At 69.0% G+C, this 11,423-nt stretch overlaps 2 protein-coding genes across 2 annotated transcripts; one reads left to right on the forward strand and one right to left on the reverse strand.

The window, feature by feature from the left end:
• The first annotated feature begins 289 nt into the window (after positions 1 to 289).
• On the forward strand, positions 290 to 4,156 carry CTSA (cathepsin A). The gene is made up of 15 exons (XM_086622817.1): positions 290 to 343; positions 486 to 652; positions 759 to 870; positions 993 to 1,043; positions 1,336 to 1,422; positions 1,526 to 1,681; positions 2,042 to 2,133; positions 2,461 to 2,545; positions 2,682 to 2,773; positions 2,981 to 3,059; positions 3,185 to 3,333; positions 3,406 to 3,481; positions 3,591 to 3,680; positions 3,819 to 3,920; positions 4,065 to 4,156. Exons 1-15 carry the CDS (start codon positions 290 to 292, stop codon positions 4,146 to 4,148), a joined length of 1,476 nt encoding a protein of 491 aa, XP_086478943.1. The 3' UTR covers positions 4,149 to 4,156.
• A 1,172-nt stretch (positions 4,157 to 5,328) lies between these two features.
• Positions 5,329 to 8,716, reverse strand: PLTP (phospholipid transfer protein). Its single transcript, XM_086622946.1, has 15 exons — positions 8,608 to 8,716; positions 8,293 to 8,392; positions 8,084 to 8,212; positions 7,824 to 7,979; positions 7,585 to 7,648; positions 7,368 to 7,431; positions 7,158 to 7,249; positions 6,843 to 7,019; positions 6,620 to 6,679; positions 6,363 to 6,524; positions 6,077 to 6,144; positions 5,953 to 5,995; positions 5,748 to 5,811; positions 5,584 to 5,660; positions 5,329 to 5,469 (listed from the first exon to the last, which is right to left on the reverse strand). Exons 1-15 carry the CDS (start codon positions 8,714 to 8,716, stop codon positions 5,329 to 5,331), a joined length of 1,506 nt encoding a protein of 501 aa, XP_086479072.1.
• Positions 8,717 to 11,423: the final 2,707 nt, after the last annotated feature.

Below are 11,423 nucleotides of genomic sequence, written 5' to 3' on the forward strand. Positions count from 1 at the left end.
GCCGGTGCCCGTCGGGCGCCGCACCCCCGCCGTCGGCCGCGGGAGGCTGAGGGCTCCCGCCGGGGCTCCCCGCGTGGCGGGCACCGTGGGGCACCTGCGCCGTGCCCCGGGGCCGGGCACCGCGGGGCGCCGGGACCCCCCGGCTGCGCCCCCCGCCCCCCCCCCGGGGGTCCCGTCCCACGTGCGCGCGCGGGCCCGGGGCGGGGACCGGCCGCCCTCGGGGCGCTGATTGGCCGCGGCGGGGCCCCGCCCCGCGCACGTGACAGCGGAGGTCATATGGGCGGGTGTCATGTGCCCGCCGGGAGCGCCGGCTGCGGGAGCGACGGCGGGAGCGGCGGGGTCAGCGGGGCGGGGGCCGGGGGGAGCGGGGCCGGCGGGGGGGGGGCGGCCCGCGGGGGGGGGCGGCCCAGGCCGCCGTGGGGCGCTGCTGGGGCCGCGGCCGCTCCCGGCGAGCAGCGCCCCGACCGCCCGTCCCGCCCGCGCAGATGGGGCCGGCGCTGCCGTGCGCGCTGCTGCTGCTGGGGCTGGGGCTGAGCGGGGCCGCCCCCCCGGGCCACGAGGTGACCTTCCTGCCGGGGCTGGCCAAGCAGCCCTCCTTCCGCCACTTCTCGGGCTACCTCTGCGCCGGGCCGGGCAAGCACCTGCACTACTGGTACGTGAGGCCGGGCCGGTACCGGGGCCGGGCCGGGCCGTGTCCCGAGCAGCCGGGGCAGGGGCCTGGCCGGGCGCCGGGCAGTCACAGCCGCGCGTGTCCGCAGGTTTGTTGAGGCCCAGAGCGACCCCCAGAGCAGCCCCCTGGTGCTGTGGCTGAACGGGGGTCCCGGCTGCAGCTCCATGGAGGGCTTCCTGAAGGAGCACGGCCCCTTCCTGGTCAGTACTCGCAACCGTCCCGTGGCTCGGGGCCACCGGGGGCTGGCGGGCTGCATGGCACGAGCCGTCCCGCAGGGGCCAGCCTGGCTGTGCCCATCAGCCGCCGCCTTCTGCTTCCCCAGATCCAGCCCGACGGGGTCACACTGAAGTACAACGACTACGCCTGGAACAAGGTACGGGCGTGGGCGCTGCACCCCTGCACGGCTGTGGCAAGAGGGTGGCCCCGAGCCAGTTCCTGCTGCCCTCTCCATGGAGCCAGGCCTCCCCCAGGCCCCCCTGCCCAACACACCCTCCTCTCAACTCTGCTGTCAAGCAGGGCAGGAGTGTGCCCCCCCCTGCCCAGTGTAGCCCTGAGGCACGCCAGGTGTCCACAGGTGCTGCCACCGATGAGGCCAGCAGCTCTCTGCCATGCTGAGCGGGAAGGGGGGTCTCCCCTGATATCCAGCTCCTCTGCTGTCCCTGCAGATTGCCAACGTGCTCTACCTGGAGTCTCCTGCTGGTGTCGGCTTCTCCTACTCAGAGGACAAGAAGTACACCACGAACGACACCGAGGCGAGCGACTTGGGCTGCCGGGAGGGACCAGCCTCCTGCCAGCTCCTGCCAGGGTGCCGCGATCCTGCCATGCCGCCTGACCCCCGTCCCCGCCTGCCTGCAGGTTGCCCACAACAACTACCTGGCGCTGAAGGATTTCCTCCGGCTCTTCCCCGAGTACTCCAAGAACGATCTCTTCCTCACGGGGGAGAGTTATGGGGGGATCTACATCCCCACGCTGGCAGAGTGGGTGATGCAGGACCCCAGCCTCAACCTGAAGGTGAGTGGCCGGGCTCTGCCGCCGGCCTGGGCTGAGCCGTGGAACAGAGGGCTTGGCGCAGCCTCGCTGGGGCACTCGAGCCGTGCCAGGGTGGGGACCAGCCGCGCAGCGGGCGTGCAGGGCCGCCCTGCGCATAGGGCGGGTCTGGCCCCAGAGCCTTTCATCTTCCCCTGGGGTGCTGGCAGCAGCCGCTGGTGGACGTGTCCGTCCTCGCCGAGGGGAGCCGGGAGCGTTCTGAGGCGCCCCCGACCCTTCCTGTTCCCTCCGTGAAGTAAACAGTGCCACATCTGCTTCCTGCCCGCTGCCGCTGCCCCGTGGGGAGCCGGAGCACAACAGAGCTGTTTTCTTCCTGCCTCGCAGGGAATCGCGGTGGGAAACGGCCTCTCCTCCTACGAGATCAATGACAACTCCCTGGTTTACTTCGCCTACTACCACGGCCTGCTGGGGGCTGAGTAAGAGCTGGGGCAGCGCGGCTGCTCGACGCGCTGTCCCTGTGCGAGCACAATGGGGGCACGGCGTGCCATGGGGCTGCCTGGGCCAGTGGTGTGCTGGGTCCCAGCCTGGCTTGGGCCAGCAGCCAGGCTGTGGAGGTGGCCCCTCGTCCTGGGCAGCTCTCATGGGCACGTTTGTTCATGGGGCACGCAGGGCACCTGGCTGAGCTGTGTGCTGCACTGCAGCTGGGCAGGGAGGCTGCCGCGTGGCTGTGGCCACGGCCACCGGCTTTGTGCCGGTGTTGCTGTCTGGGCAGCGCGGTTCAGTCCCCTGGTCTCTGCCTGCAGGCTGTGGAGGGACTTGCAGGCCTTCTGCTGCTCCCAAGGGACATGCAACTTCCATGACAACTCCAACCTGAACTGCACGCTCAAGGTGAGGCGAGCCAGAGCCCCCGAGCACGTGCCCAGCTGTGGTGTCTGTGAGCAGCACCCACCTGCCTGGCTCTGGGTGGGCCCACGGTCCCTCAGGCATCCCGCTGAGTCCCGAACTCTTCCTGTGGCCTTTGCAGATGGGGGAGATGATTCGGATCGTAGAGGAGTCCGGCCTCAACATCTACAACCTCTATGCCCCCTGCGATGGTGGTGTCCCTGGGAGCATGAGGTGAGAGTGGCCGCAGGGCAGATGGGTCTCCAGGCACTGGCGCGCTTTGGTTTGCAGCGTTGGGGGTCCCGGCTGGCAGGGGGATGTGGGGTGCCCTCTGTGACAGGTGGACTGTCCCCGGCTGCTGTTGAGGACTCCCCTGGGGCAGGCCCTCAGCCCTTGCTCTCCGGAGCTTTCAGCCTGTCCCCGTGCTGGTTCCGGCTGCAGGTACGAGGGGAGCTATCTCATCACACACGACCTGGGCAACTCCTTCATCCGGATGCCCATGAGGTTCTCCTGGCGGCAGGTGAGCCCAGGTGCCCCCGGGCTGCCAGCGGTGCTGCCTGTGGGCGGGAGGGGGCAGGGAGCAGCGGCTCCCGTGGGGCAGCACCAGGTGCTGCTGCAGCAGGGACTCTCCCGACTCCCTCCCAGAACCTGTTCCGGATGCCGGTAGCCCGGAACAAGGTCCGTATGGACCCGCCCTGCACCAACTCCACGGCCCCCAGTGTGTATCTGAACTGCCCGGAGGTGAGGAAGGCTCTGCACATCTCTCCCGACGCCTCGGAGTGGCAGGTGTGCAGGTGAGCAAGCTCCGGGTGGGGAGGCACCGCCACGAGCAGCCGCAGCGCGTGACCCTGACGCTTGCCCTGCAGCTTCGAGGTGAACCGCAGCTACAAGCGCCTGTACATGCAGATGAACGACCAGTACCTGAAGCTGCTGGGAGCCACGGTGCGTGTCGGGGAGCCCACCATGCCCTGGGGCCGGCTCTGCCAGACCGGCCTCCTGCCTGGCCGGGGCCGCTGCCCTGCGAAACGCTCACCCTCCTCCTGCTCTGCAGAAGTACCGGATCCTGGTGTACAACGGGGACGTCGACATGGCCTGTAACTTCCTCGGGGACGAGTGGTTCGTGGACTCCCTGTGCCAGAAGGTAGATGGGCAGGGCCCGGGCCAGCCCGGTCACCAGCTCCAGGCTGTGCAGTCGGCTGCGTGCCGGGGCCGCGGTGCGGGCAGGGCTGGCTGCAAGCCTCGGCAACCGGGGCGCTGAGGGTGCTGCCACCGGTTGCAGGTGCAGGTGGCTCGCCGGCCCTGGCTCTACACTGAGGGAGGCGAGAAGCAGATCGGGGGCTTCGTGAAGGAGTTCACCAACATCGCCTTCCTCACCGTCAAGGTACGCCTGGGGGGTGCTGGGGCTGCTGGCTGCAGCACGGGCGGGTGGTGCTGGCGGGGCGGCAGGCAGCCAGGGGCTGGAGGCACTCGCAGGGCGCGGCAGTACCACAGCTGGCACCGACCTGCTGCTGCCTGTTTCCCACAGGGAGCCGGCCACATGGTGCCCACAGACCGGCCGCTCGCTGCCTTCACCATGTTCAGCCGCTTCATTAAGAACGAGCCCTACTAGGAGCTGGGAGGCAGCGCCCGGCGCCCCGGCTGCCCGCACCGCCTGCACAGCCTGTCCCCGCCGCCACTCCGCTGTGCCCGGGCACCCTGCACCATGGCACAAGTAGCTCCTGCAGCTGGTGGCATTGCCCACTCCAGCCCTGCAGCACGGCACCGGCTGGATGGGGTGGAGGGAGGGGGCTGCCTGCGGTGGGTGGGGGTGTGGGCTGGGGGCGCGAGGGGTCCCGGGGGCTCTGTCCTTGCTAGATGAAGTCATGCACCTGCTGCAGCCGCCTCCTCGCTTGTGACTTCCTGTCTCGCCTCCTCCCTGTCTGGAGAGGCGGCCACTTCCCTCCCAGGAAGGGAGCAGTCCCGCCACTTCCCCCTGCCCACGGCCCCTGCACGCGCACAGCCCTGGGCGGCTCCGAGGCAGTCGCCCCCTGCTAGAGCCCAGTTCACGTGGTGGCTGCAGGCAGCTGGGCACTGCTCCTGCAGGGGCTTTCTGCTCCTCTCCAAACTGGCGCCATGTCTGGTCCCGGTGAAGGAGGCTTACTGTGAAGACAATCCCACCACCTACTCACTGCCCAGGGCACTCGCAATAAACTTTCTCAACAAGGTGGTTCTGCTCCTCCTTGCCCAGCGCCTCGTACCACTGACACCCCCGGCTTTGCTTTCCTTGGCTCTCTGAGGAGCATCACCACGTGCCACGGATCCGGCAGAGGCGAATGCCGACGCACTGTGTGGGGGTACCGGGGCCTGTGGTCCGTGTCCCCGTCTCCCTGAGACCTGGGCAGAAGCCACCCAGGAGAGCAGGGGCAGTGCCGTGACTCTGAGCCCCTCTGGCACCGTTCCGAGCTGTGTCTGCACCTTGAGTAGCTCAGTGGGGAGAGCCGCGCCGCCTGCCTCCTGCCTGCCTCCTTCCTGTCTCTCCCTGCATGTTGGCAGCCGTGCCGCCCGGTGCGGGCACGTTCTCCGAGCAATGAGGCCGCATGGGTTAGAGTTGAGTGGTTTATTAGTGTAACAAGAAGGGTGCAGCAGGGGTTCCCAGAGCGGCTGTCTCCACCTTGCTGCTACCCACCAGGGCACGGGGGCCCTGCAGGATGTGCCGGTGGTACCGGAGAAGCTGCTTCCTACCTACAGTCTGCGGGTCCAGCCCGGGATCTGCCCTCGGTCCGGGGTGAGGGAGCGAGTGGGGAGACGAGCTAGAGCTGGCGGGGGTCCACGCTGGGCTCTGCAGGCCTTGAGCTGGGGTCGGTGGGGGCAGTGGGCACCGGGCGGTATTTCTCAATCACCTCCCGCAGCCCCTTGGAGAAGTGGAGATCAGCTCCCACCGTGAGGAATCCCTGTGAAGGGAAAGAGGATCAGTGCACGGCTGGGTGTAACTGGGCCCTGCCCCAGCAGGACATGGTCCCTGTGCCCGCTGCGGGAGCACAGGCTGCCTTCATCCTGCCACGTACCGCGTGGTTGGTTACCACCTCCTTGGTGAAGTCCATGCCTTCTGGCAGCGGGATCTGCACCCCCTTTTTAGTCCTCTCTGCAGGGAGGGAGAGATGCGGTGAAGCCAAGTCCCACTGTGCCCTTGCCACAAGCCAGGCTGTGTGCGGGCAGCGGCAGTGCCTACCGTTAATGATGGGCATGATGGTCAGCTGCAGCAGGGTCTTCAGTGGGGCCTGCAGCGAGAACAGCTGGGGGGAGAGGAGTGTGGGTCAGCGTGGGCAGCCTGCCCGTAGTACTGGGTGGGCTAGAAGGGGTGTCCTGCAATGTGCAGCCCCTCCCCGAGCCATGGCTGGAGGGCAGACCCCTGGGCTGGCACGGCGTCTGCTTACCGCCAGCGACTCCAGCGCAGACTGCTTGGAGTAGATGCGAAACCTGCAGAGGAGAAGGCAGCTGTGAGCAGGTGCCGAGGGGACCTTCCCCGCAGCCTCCGCGGGACCCCAGCGCAGGCCGTACCGTCGCAGGTCCAGCTGCACGCGCAGCGCCTTCCCCTGCAGGAACACCTTGGCGCTCAGCTTTGTTTCCTGGGGAGAGAGAAGGCTGAGTCGCCGCCCCGCTGTGCCCGCCGCAGGCAGCTGGCCGGGCTGGCTGCGCCTCCTGCTCCACAGACCCAGCTGTTCCCCCGCTTTGGGACACCGGACCCTTCCCACGCGGGGCGGGAAACGCTCTTCCCATGGGCTGGGGGGGTGGCTGCACAGGGAGCCCAGCCATGCGCACCCCTCCAGGCCAGCACCCTGCTCACCATGGCCATGCTGGAGAGCTGGATGGCGGGGCGGCCCGGGGGCACCAGCGAGATGTTGAGGAAGGCAGAGACGGAGACGGAGGTGCCCGAGGGTTTGATGATGCAGCGGGGCGGAGCCGACACCTGCAGCACCAGCTGCAGGGGAGCATCCACGGTGGGGCTCTGGGGAGGGCATGTGAGCCAGAGGCACGGAGCTGGGCAGGGCCGTGCCCAGGGGCTCCCCTGTGCCTCCAGCCCCAGCCGGCTGCTCCTCTCACCAGCATGAAGATGGTCCCAAAGAAGGTGGCTCTCAGCAAAACCTCCAGGTCCTTGGGCACCTGCAGGGAGGACAACCCAACGGAGGATAAGCGAGCAGCTACTGCTGATTGCAGAGCTGCTCCCTGGAGCTCCCGCTCTGCTCCGCGGGCAAAGCCCAGCTCTCCTTCCTGCCGGGCAGCAGGCCCCTGCCTGCACACAGCCGGGCGTCCCAGCACCGCTCACCTTCTCCCCCTGAAGCTCTATGGCCAGCACGCCCGCCTGGAAGTAGGCCTGCATGGCCGAGTCAAAGAAGTACTCGGAGAAGGCGACGTAGACCATCCGCTCGGTCTCCTTGATTACCGGCTCCACCGCGTGGTTCTCCAGCTCCTGGTTTTCTCTCGCACGGGGGAAGAACATGCCCTGGGTAGAGAACAGGAGATGTTTCTGCAGCTGTAGCACAGCCCACCCTGCTCGCTTGGTGGTGCCCGGCACACAGGCTGGCACAGCCGCTCCCATGGGGACGATGGGAGGGTTGGCAGGGCAGGATCCAGTGTTCACCTTGAAGTCCAGGTCGAGGGTGTCCATGGAGACGGACGGATCCCGCAGGAGGGAGTAGTCAATCCCGATGTGCTCATCCACATAGTTCCTCACTGCCAGGGAAGACGTGCTGTCGTGACCAAGCCCACAGGTGGCCCAGCAGCACGATGCCCAGCTCTGCCCTCTCCACAAGGAGCGGGATCCGGTTCCCTTCCCCAGGGCAACGCTCACCTGGCACCGTGTCCAGCACGGAGTTCAGCAGCACCAGGCTGGCGTGCTCCAGGGATGGGCAGATCTGAAAGGCAAGGGGCTGGGCTAGGAGGGGAATTGTTGCCAGGTCTGGATGAGGACCCAGACCCTCCTCCAGCCTCCCTGAGGTCACCCCGCTGCGGGGCAGGGCAAGGCCAGGCTTCCCTGAGCTCCGCTGCCTGCCTGCACTCCGCTGTACCTGCTGGCTGAGGAGGAAGCGCATCCCTGTGACGATGAAGGTGCTCAGGAACTCATAGACCTTCCTGCAGGACACAACAGCAGCTCGGTGGCTGCCTGCCTTCCCCTGTGGTTTCAGCCCTGCCCCTCCATCCCCGTGCCAGCACCCAGCTGGCTCTGGGGAAGCCCCGTGGGTGCAGAAAGGGGAGCCAGGCAAGGGCAGAGCCGGCCCAGCGGAAGGACAGGGCTGCTGCAGAGCACCTGAGTGTGCCAGAGAAGCCTGCGTGCATTCTGGCAATGGAGGCATTGCAGGTGATGTTAGAGATCTTCAGGCGCCCAGCCTTGTCCTTGGCCAGCTGCAGCATTGTGTGGATGTGGACGCCATCCGCAGAGGCGTTGATGGACCCAATGTCATAGCTGGAAGCAAGGAGAGCAGACAAGAGGAGCACACAGCTCCTGCCGGCTCCTCCGGCCGTGGGGCAGGCTGGAGCCCGGGGCAGCAGGAGGGGGAGGTAGCTCACAAGAACCAGTAGAGCAGCTGTCTCCGGAAGCGCAGGCTGATGGAGGCATGGCTGATGTTGAAGACGAGGTGCTGCTGAGGCTGGAAGTGCAGGTCGGAAAATGCCAGCTGCAGGTCCGTCACCTTGACCCTGCAGGGGAGGGGACGGAGATGGTCGGCCGGACAGATGGACACGGGAAGCTGCGTGCACGGGGAGCGCGCAGCACTCACTGGCTGATGTTGTAGTGGAACTGCCCCTCCTTCCCGTGCAGGTCCGACACCGTGATGTTCTGCAGCTCCTGCTCCACGAAGCGCAGCCCCTCCTGCTTCACTGCAAAGCAAAGCGAGCCTGGGCTGGCCGCAGCCAGGCCGTGCTGCCTCCTGGCAGCATCGTCCCGGCCAGGCCCCTGGCTCCTCTCCAGCTGCCCCCCTGCAGCCGGGGGGGGGGTCCCAGCTGACAGCCTTACCCAGGCGCAGACCCCAGGAGCAGCGTCCCAACCTGCCTCTTACCCAGCCCCCACAGCAGGGTCCCATCCAGCCCCTTACCCAGGTCCAGCCCCTTGGAGGTAATCCGGATCTTGCAGCCGGGGGGGCTGTGTGAGGCTGTGACCAGCCAGGGCAGGAGGAGGAGGAGGAGGCAGCTGCCGGCAGCCATCTCGCACCTGGAGGCAGAGAGCAGGGTCAGCACAGGCTGGCCCAGTGGGGCACGCAGTGGGGGGGCACACGGGGGGACACCTGGGAGGGAGGCAGCTGCTGCCCACCCTGCTCACATCCCCAGGGCAGGGGATGGCCCCAAGGAACACCCCACAGCTCCGCTGCTCCCCTGAAATCCCCCAGTTCTGCCCAGGCCCCCATCACCTGATCCCCCACGGACCAGCAGCACACGAGTGGCACAGCCCCCACCCCAGGGTGCTGTGCACCACCCCCAGCACGGACCCTGCGGGGCCCCCAGGGTCTCACGTCCCCCGGGAATACCGGCTGCAGTCGGCTCCTGCTGCCCCAGCAGCCTCCCGCCCTGCCCCAAACGCACCCCACTCCCTGGACCGTGCGGCGAGGCACCAGCCCAGCACCCCGCAGAGAGGGAGCCCGACCCATGGGGCTGCCCCCCAGCCCCCCTGGGCAGCCCCCCCGTGCCCATGTGCTGCCTGCCCGCAGGCTGGGCTCAGAGGGGAGCTCCATCCAGCCTGTCCACCCAGCAGCAACAGGCAGCGCTCCCTGCAAGACTGCGGGGCCGGTCCAGCTCCCCCTCAGCGTTGCCCCAGTTCTGTGGAAGGGCGAGGACGGGGGGCCCGGAGCCGCCATCCCTCCCTGCGGCTGTGCGCGGAGCTGGGGGTTTGCCCACACAGCGCCGGCTCCGTGCGGGTACTTACGGCGAGGCTTGTCCTCGGCTCCCCTGGCGCGGGGAAGCTGAATCACGTGAAGGCAGGGCGGCAGGGAGAACCAACACCAGCAGCTCCAAGAGTTTCTTCTGAGCTGGCTGGTTCCCCCGCCCTTATATACCCCCCAGCCGCCACTCCTGCGAGCCCACAGCTGGGAGGAGACAGCGGCCGCGCAGGATGCGGGTCTCCGGCACGCCAAGCCCGGCTGCCCGCCAGCGCAGGCAGGGACGGGACGGGACGGCGGGTCGCTGGGACCGCAGCCTTCCTCCCCCTCCGCAAACAGGGCGCCCCGCGTGCCCCACACGGCCACGCGCCACGTCCCCAGGCCTCCCCGGCACCGTGGCAGGGCTTGGCCCTGCCAGGGGCACGCGTGCAAACGGGGTCTGAGGGGTTCATCACGTCGGGGTAGCCGCCCCCAGTCTGTGTTACGAGGGCTCTGCTGGTGCCAAGCTCCCCCAGCCGCCCTCTGCCAGCTCCAGCCCTGCCTGGCTCATGCCCATCAGTGATGTGAGCCCCAGGCGGAGAAGATGCCAAGGCTGCTGGATTCAACAGCCGCCGCTTGGGCCCCTGGCATGAACCGGGCAGCTCGGGGTCTGCAGGATGTGCCTCTCTGCCTGGGCTCACCCAACTTGCTGCCAGCAGCCTGGTGGGCACCGCAGCTTGTAGCACTGTGAGGGGCACTGCTGAAGCAGCCCCAGCAGCGCCTGCGCTGCCATCCTGTTCCATCCCACCCCTGTGGGCACCCGCCAAGGAGAGGACAGGCAGCTCCTCAGGCCGGAGCAAGCCGCGGGGTGCAGCTGAGGGGCTGCCCCTGCCCTCACCACTCCCTGCAGCTGGTGAAGGCTTCACAGTGCCCCTTGGTAGAGCCCCCTCGCCCGCAGGCCGTGCAAGCAGGGGTCGGTCTGAGCTGGTGTTTTGTGCTCCGGGTGGTTTTCTGTGCCGCTGGGCAGCGCTGGCTGCGCGGGACGCCGGGACGCTCAGTGCTTACACAGCACTTGTCCCGCCAGAACCGCCTCGCCAGCATTGCCACACCAGCCTGACCCCGGCGCTCCCGGAGCAGAGGGCACGACTCCTGCGGGAGCGAGCAGGTCAGGCCGCTGCCCAGGAAAGCCCCAGGAAAGCCGGGCAGCAGGGACGCTCCAAAGGCAAAGGGCAGGAAAGGCCCCGGGGGTGGGGGTGACGGCCCCCTGGCTGCCCCTGCCTGTCCCCATCGGCCCGTGAGCTCACGGTGGGAGAGGGGCTGCTGTGCCCGCGTGCGGAACGGCGGCGCCGTGGGGCGGGTGCATCCAGGGGCTCTGCTCGCAGCCCGTCCCCACTGTGCCATGGGACGGTGGAGGCTCCTGCAGCCCACTTCAAAAACCAGCCCAGCCCAGCAGGACCCAGTAGAGGCCATGACCTCCTTCCCCAGCCCGTGCCACCCACGCGCTGCACTGGGCGCAGACCACTCCCGCCATGCCACAAGCGCCACACTCTCGCAGGGTCTGGGCACCATGCCACGGGCAGCTGGCGCCCTGCGAGCGCACAGCCCGGGGCTCTGGAGCGCCCAAGCAGCGGGCACAGAGGAACCAGCAGGGCGTGCCGCACCGGGCACAGCCCAAGGGGCCAGGCGGGAAGGCGGCACACCGGGTGTGTGCCAGCGCCGGGTCGGAGGGCCGGGGAGCGATCCCGGTGACGGCAGAGGGGCACGGCTGCCCGTCTGCACCTGCTCGGTGCCGCGCCGGGCACGCGCCCGCGCACGGCGGCTGTTCCGGGCCCGGGCGAACAGCGGGACGGCCGGGAGCGCGCGCAGGGGCGGGCGGGCTCCGGCCCGCGGGCACACGGCGAGCGCAGCGCGGGGGCGGGCGGCGACCGGGGCTGCCCGCGGCCCGAGGCGCCGGCGGGGAGCGGCCGGGGGCCCCGCCGGGCGGGACGCCCCCGCTGCGGGCACCCAGCCGGGCCGCTGCCGCCTCCGCCTTCGGGCCCCGCCGCCCGCCCCGCCGCGGC

Source organism: Tauraco erythrolophus, chromosome 18, assembly GCF_009769465.1.
Source record: "Tauraco erythrolophus isolate bTauEry1 chromosome 18, bTauEry1.pri, whole genome shotgun sequence".
In the NCBI taxonomy this organism is placed as follows: Eukaryota; Metazoa; Chordata; class Aves; order Musophagiformes; family Musophagidae; genus Tauraco; species Tauraco erythrolophus.

Bases quoted from the DNA above. Each gene is read 5' to 3' on its own strand.
- CTSA (XM_086622817.1), top strand. From the start codon at position 290: ATGTGCCCGCCGGGAGCGCCGGCTGCGGGAGCGACGGCGGGAGCGGCG. The intron at 871-992 runs GTCAGTACTCGC...CTGCTTCCCCAG, and splicing joins AGGAGCACGGCCCCTTCCTG to ATCCAGCCCGACGGGGTCAC. The intron at 1,423-1,525 runs GCGAGCGACTTG...GCCTGCCTGCAG, and splicing joins ACACCACGAACGACACCGAG to GTTGCCCACAACAACTACCT.
- PLTP (XM_086622946.1), bottom strand. From the start codon at position 8,716: ATGGCTGCCGGCAGCTGCCTCCTCCTCCTCCTCCTGCCCTGGCTGGTC. The intron at 7,432-7,584 runs GTACAGCGGAGT...CTTGCCTTTCAG, and splicing joins GCTTCCTCCTCAGCCAGCAG to ATCTGCCCATCCCTGGAGCA. The intron at 5,470-5,583 runs GTACGTGGCAGG...TTCCCTTCACAG, and splicing joins AGGTGGTAACCAACCACGCG to GGATTCCTCACGGTGGGAGC.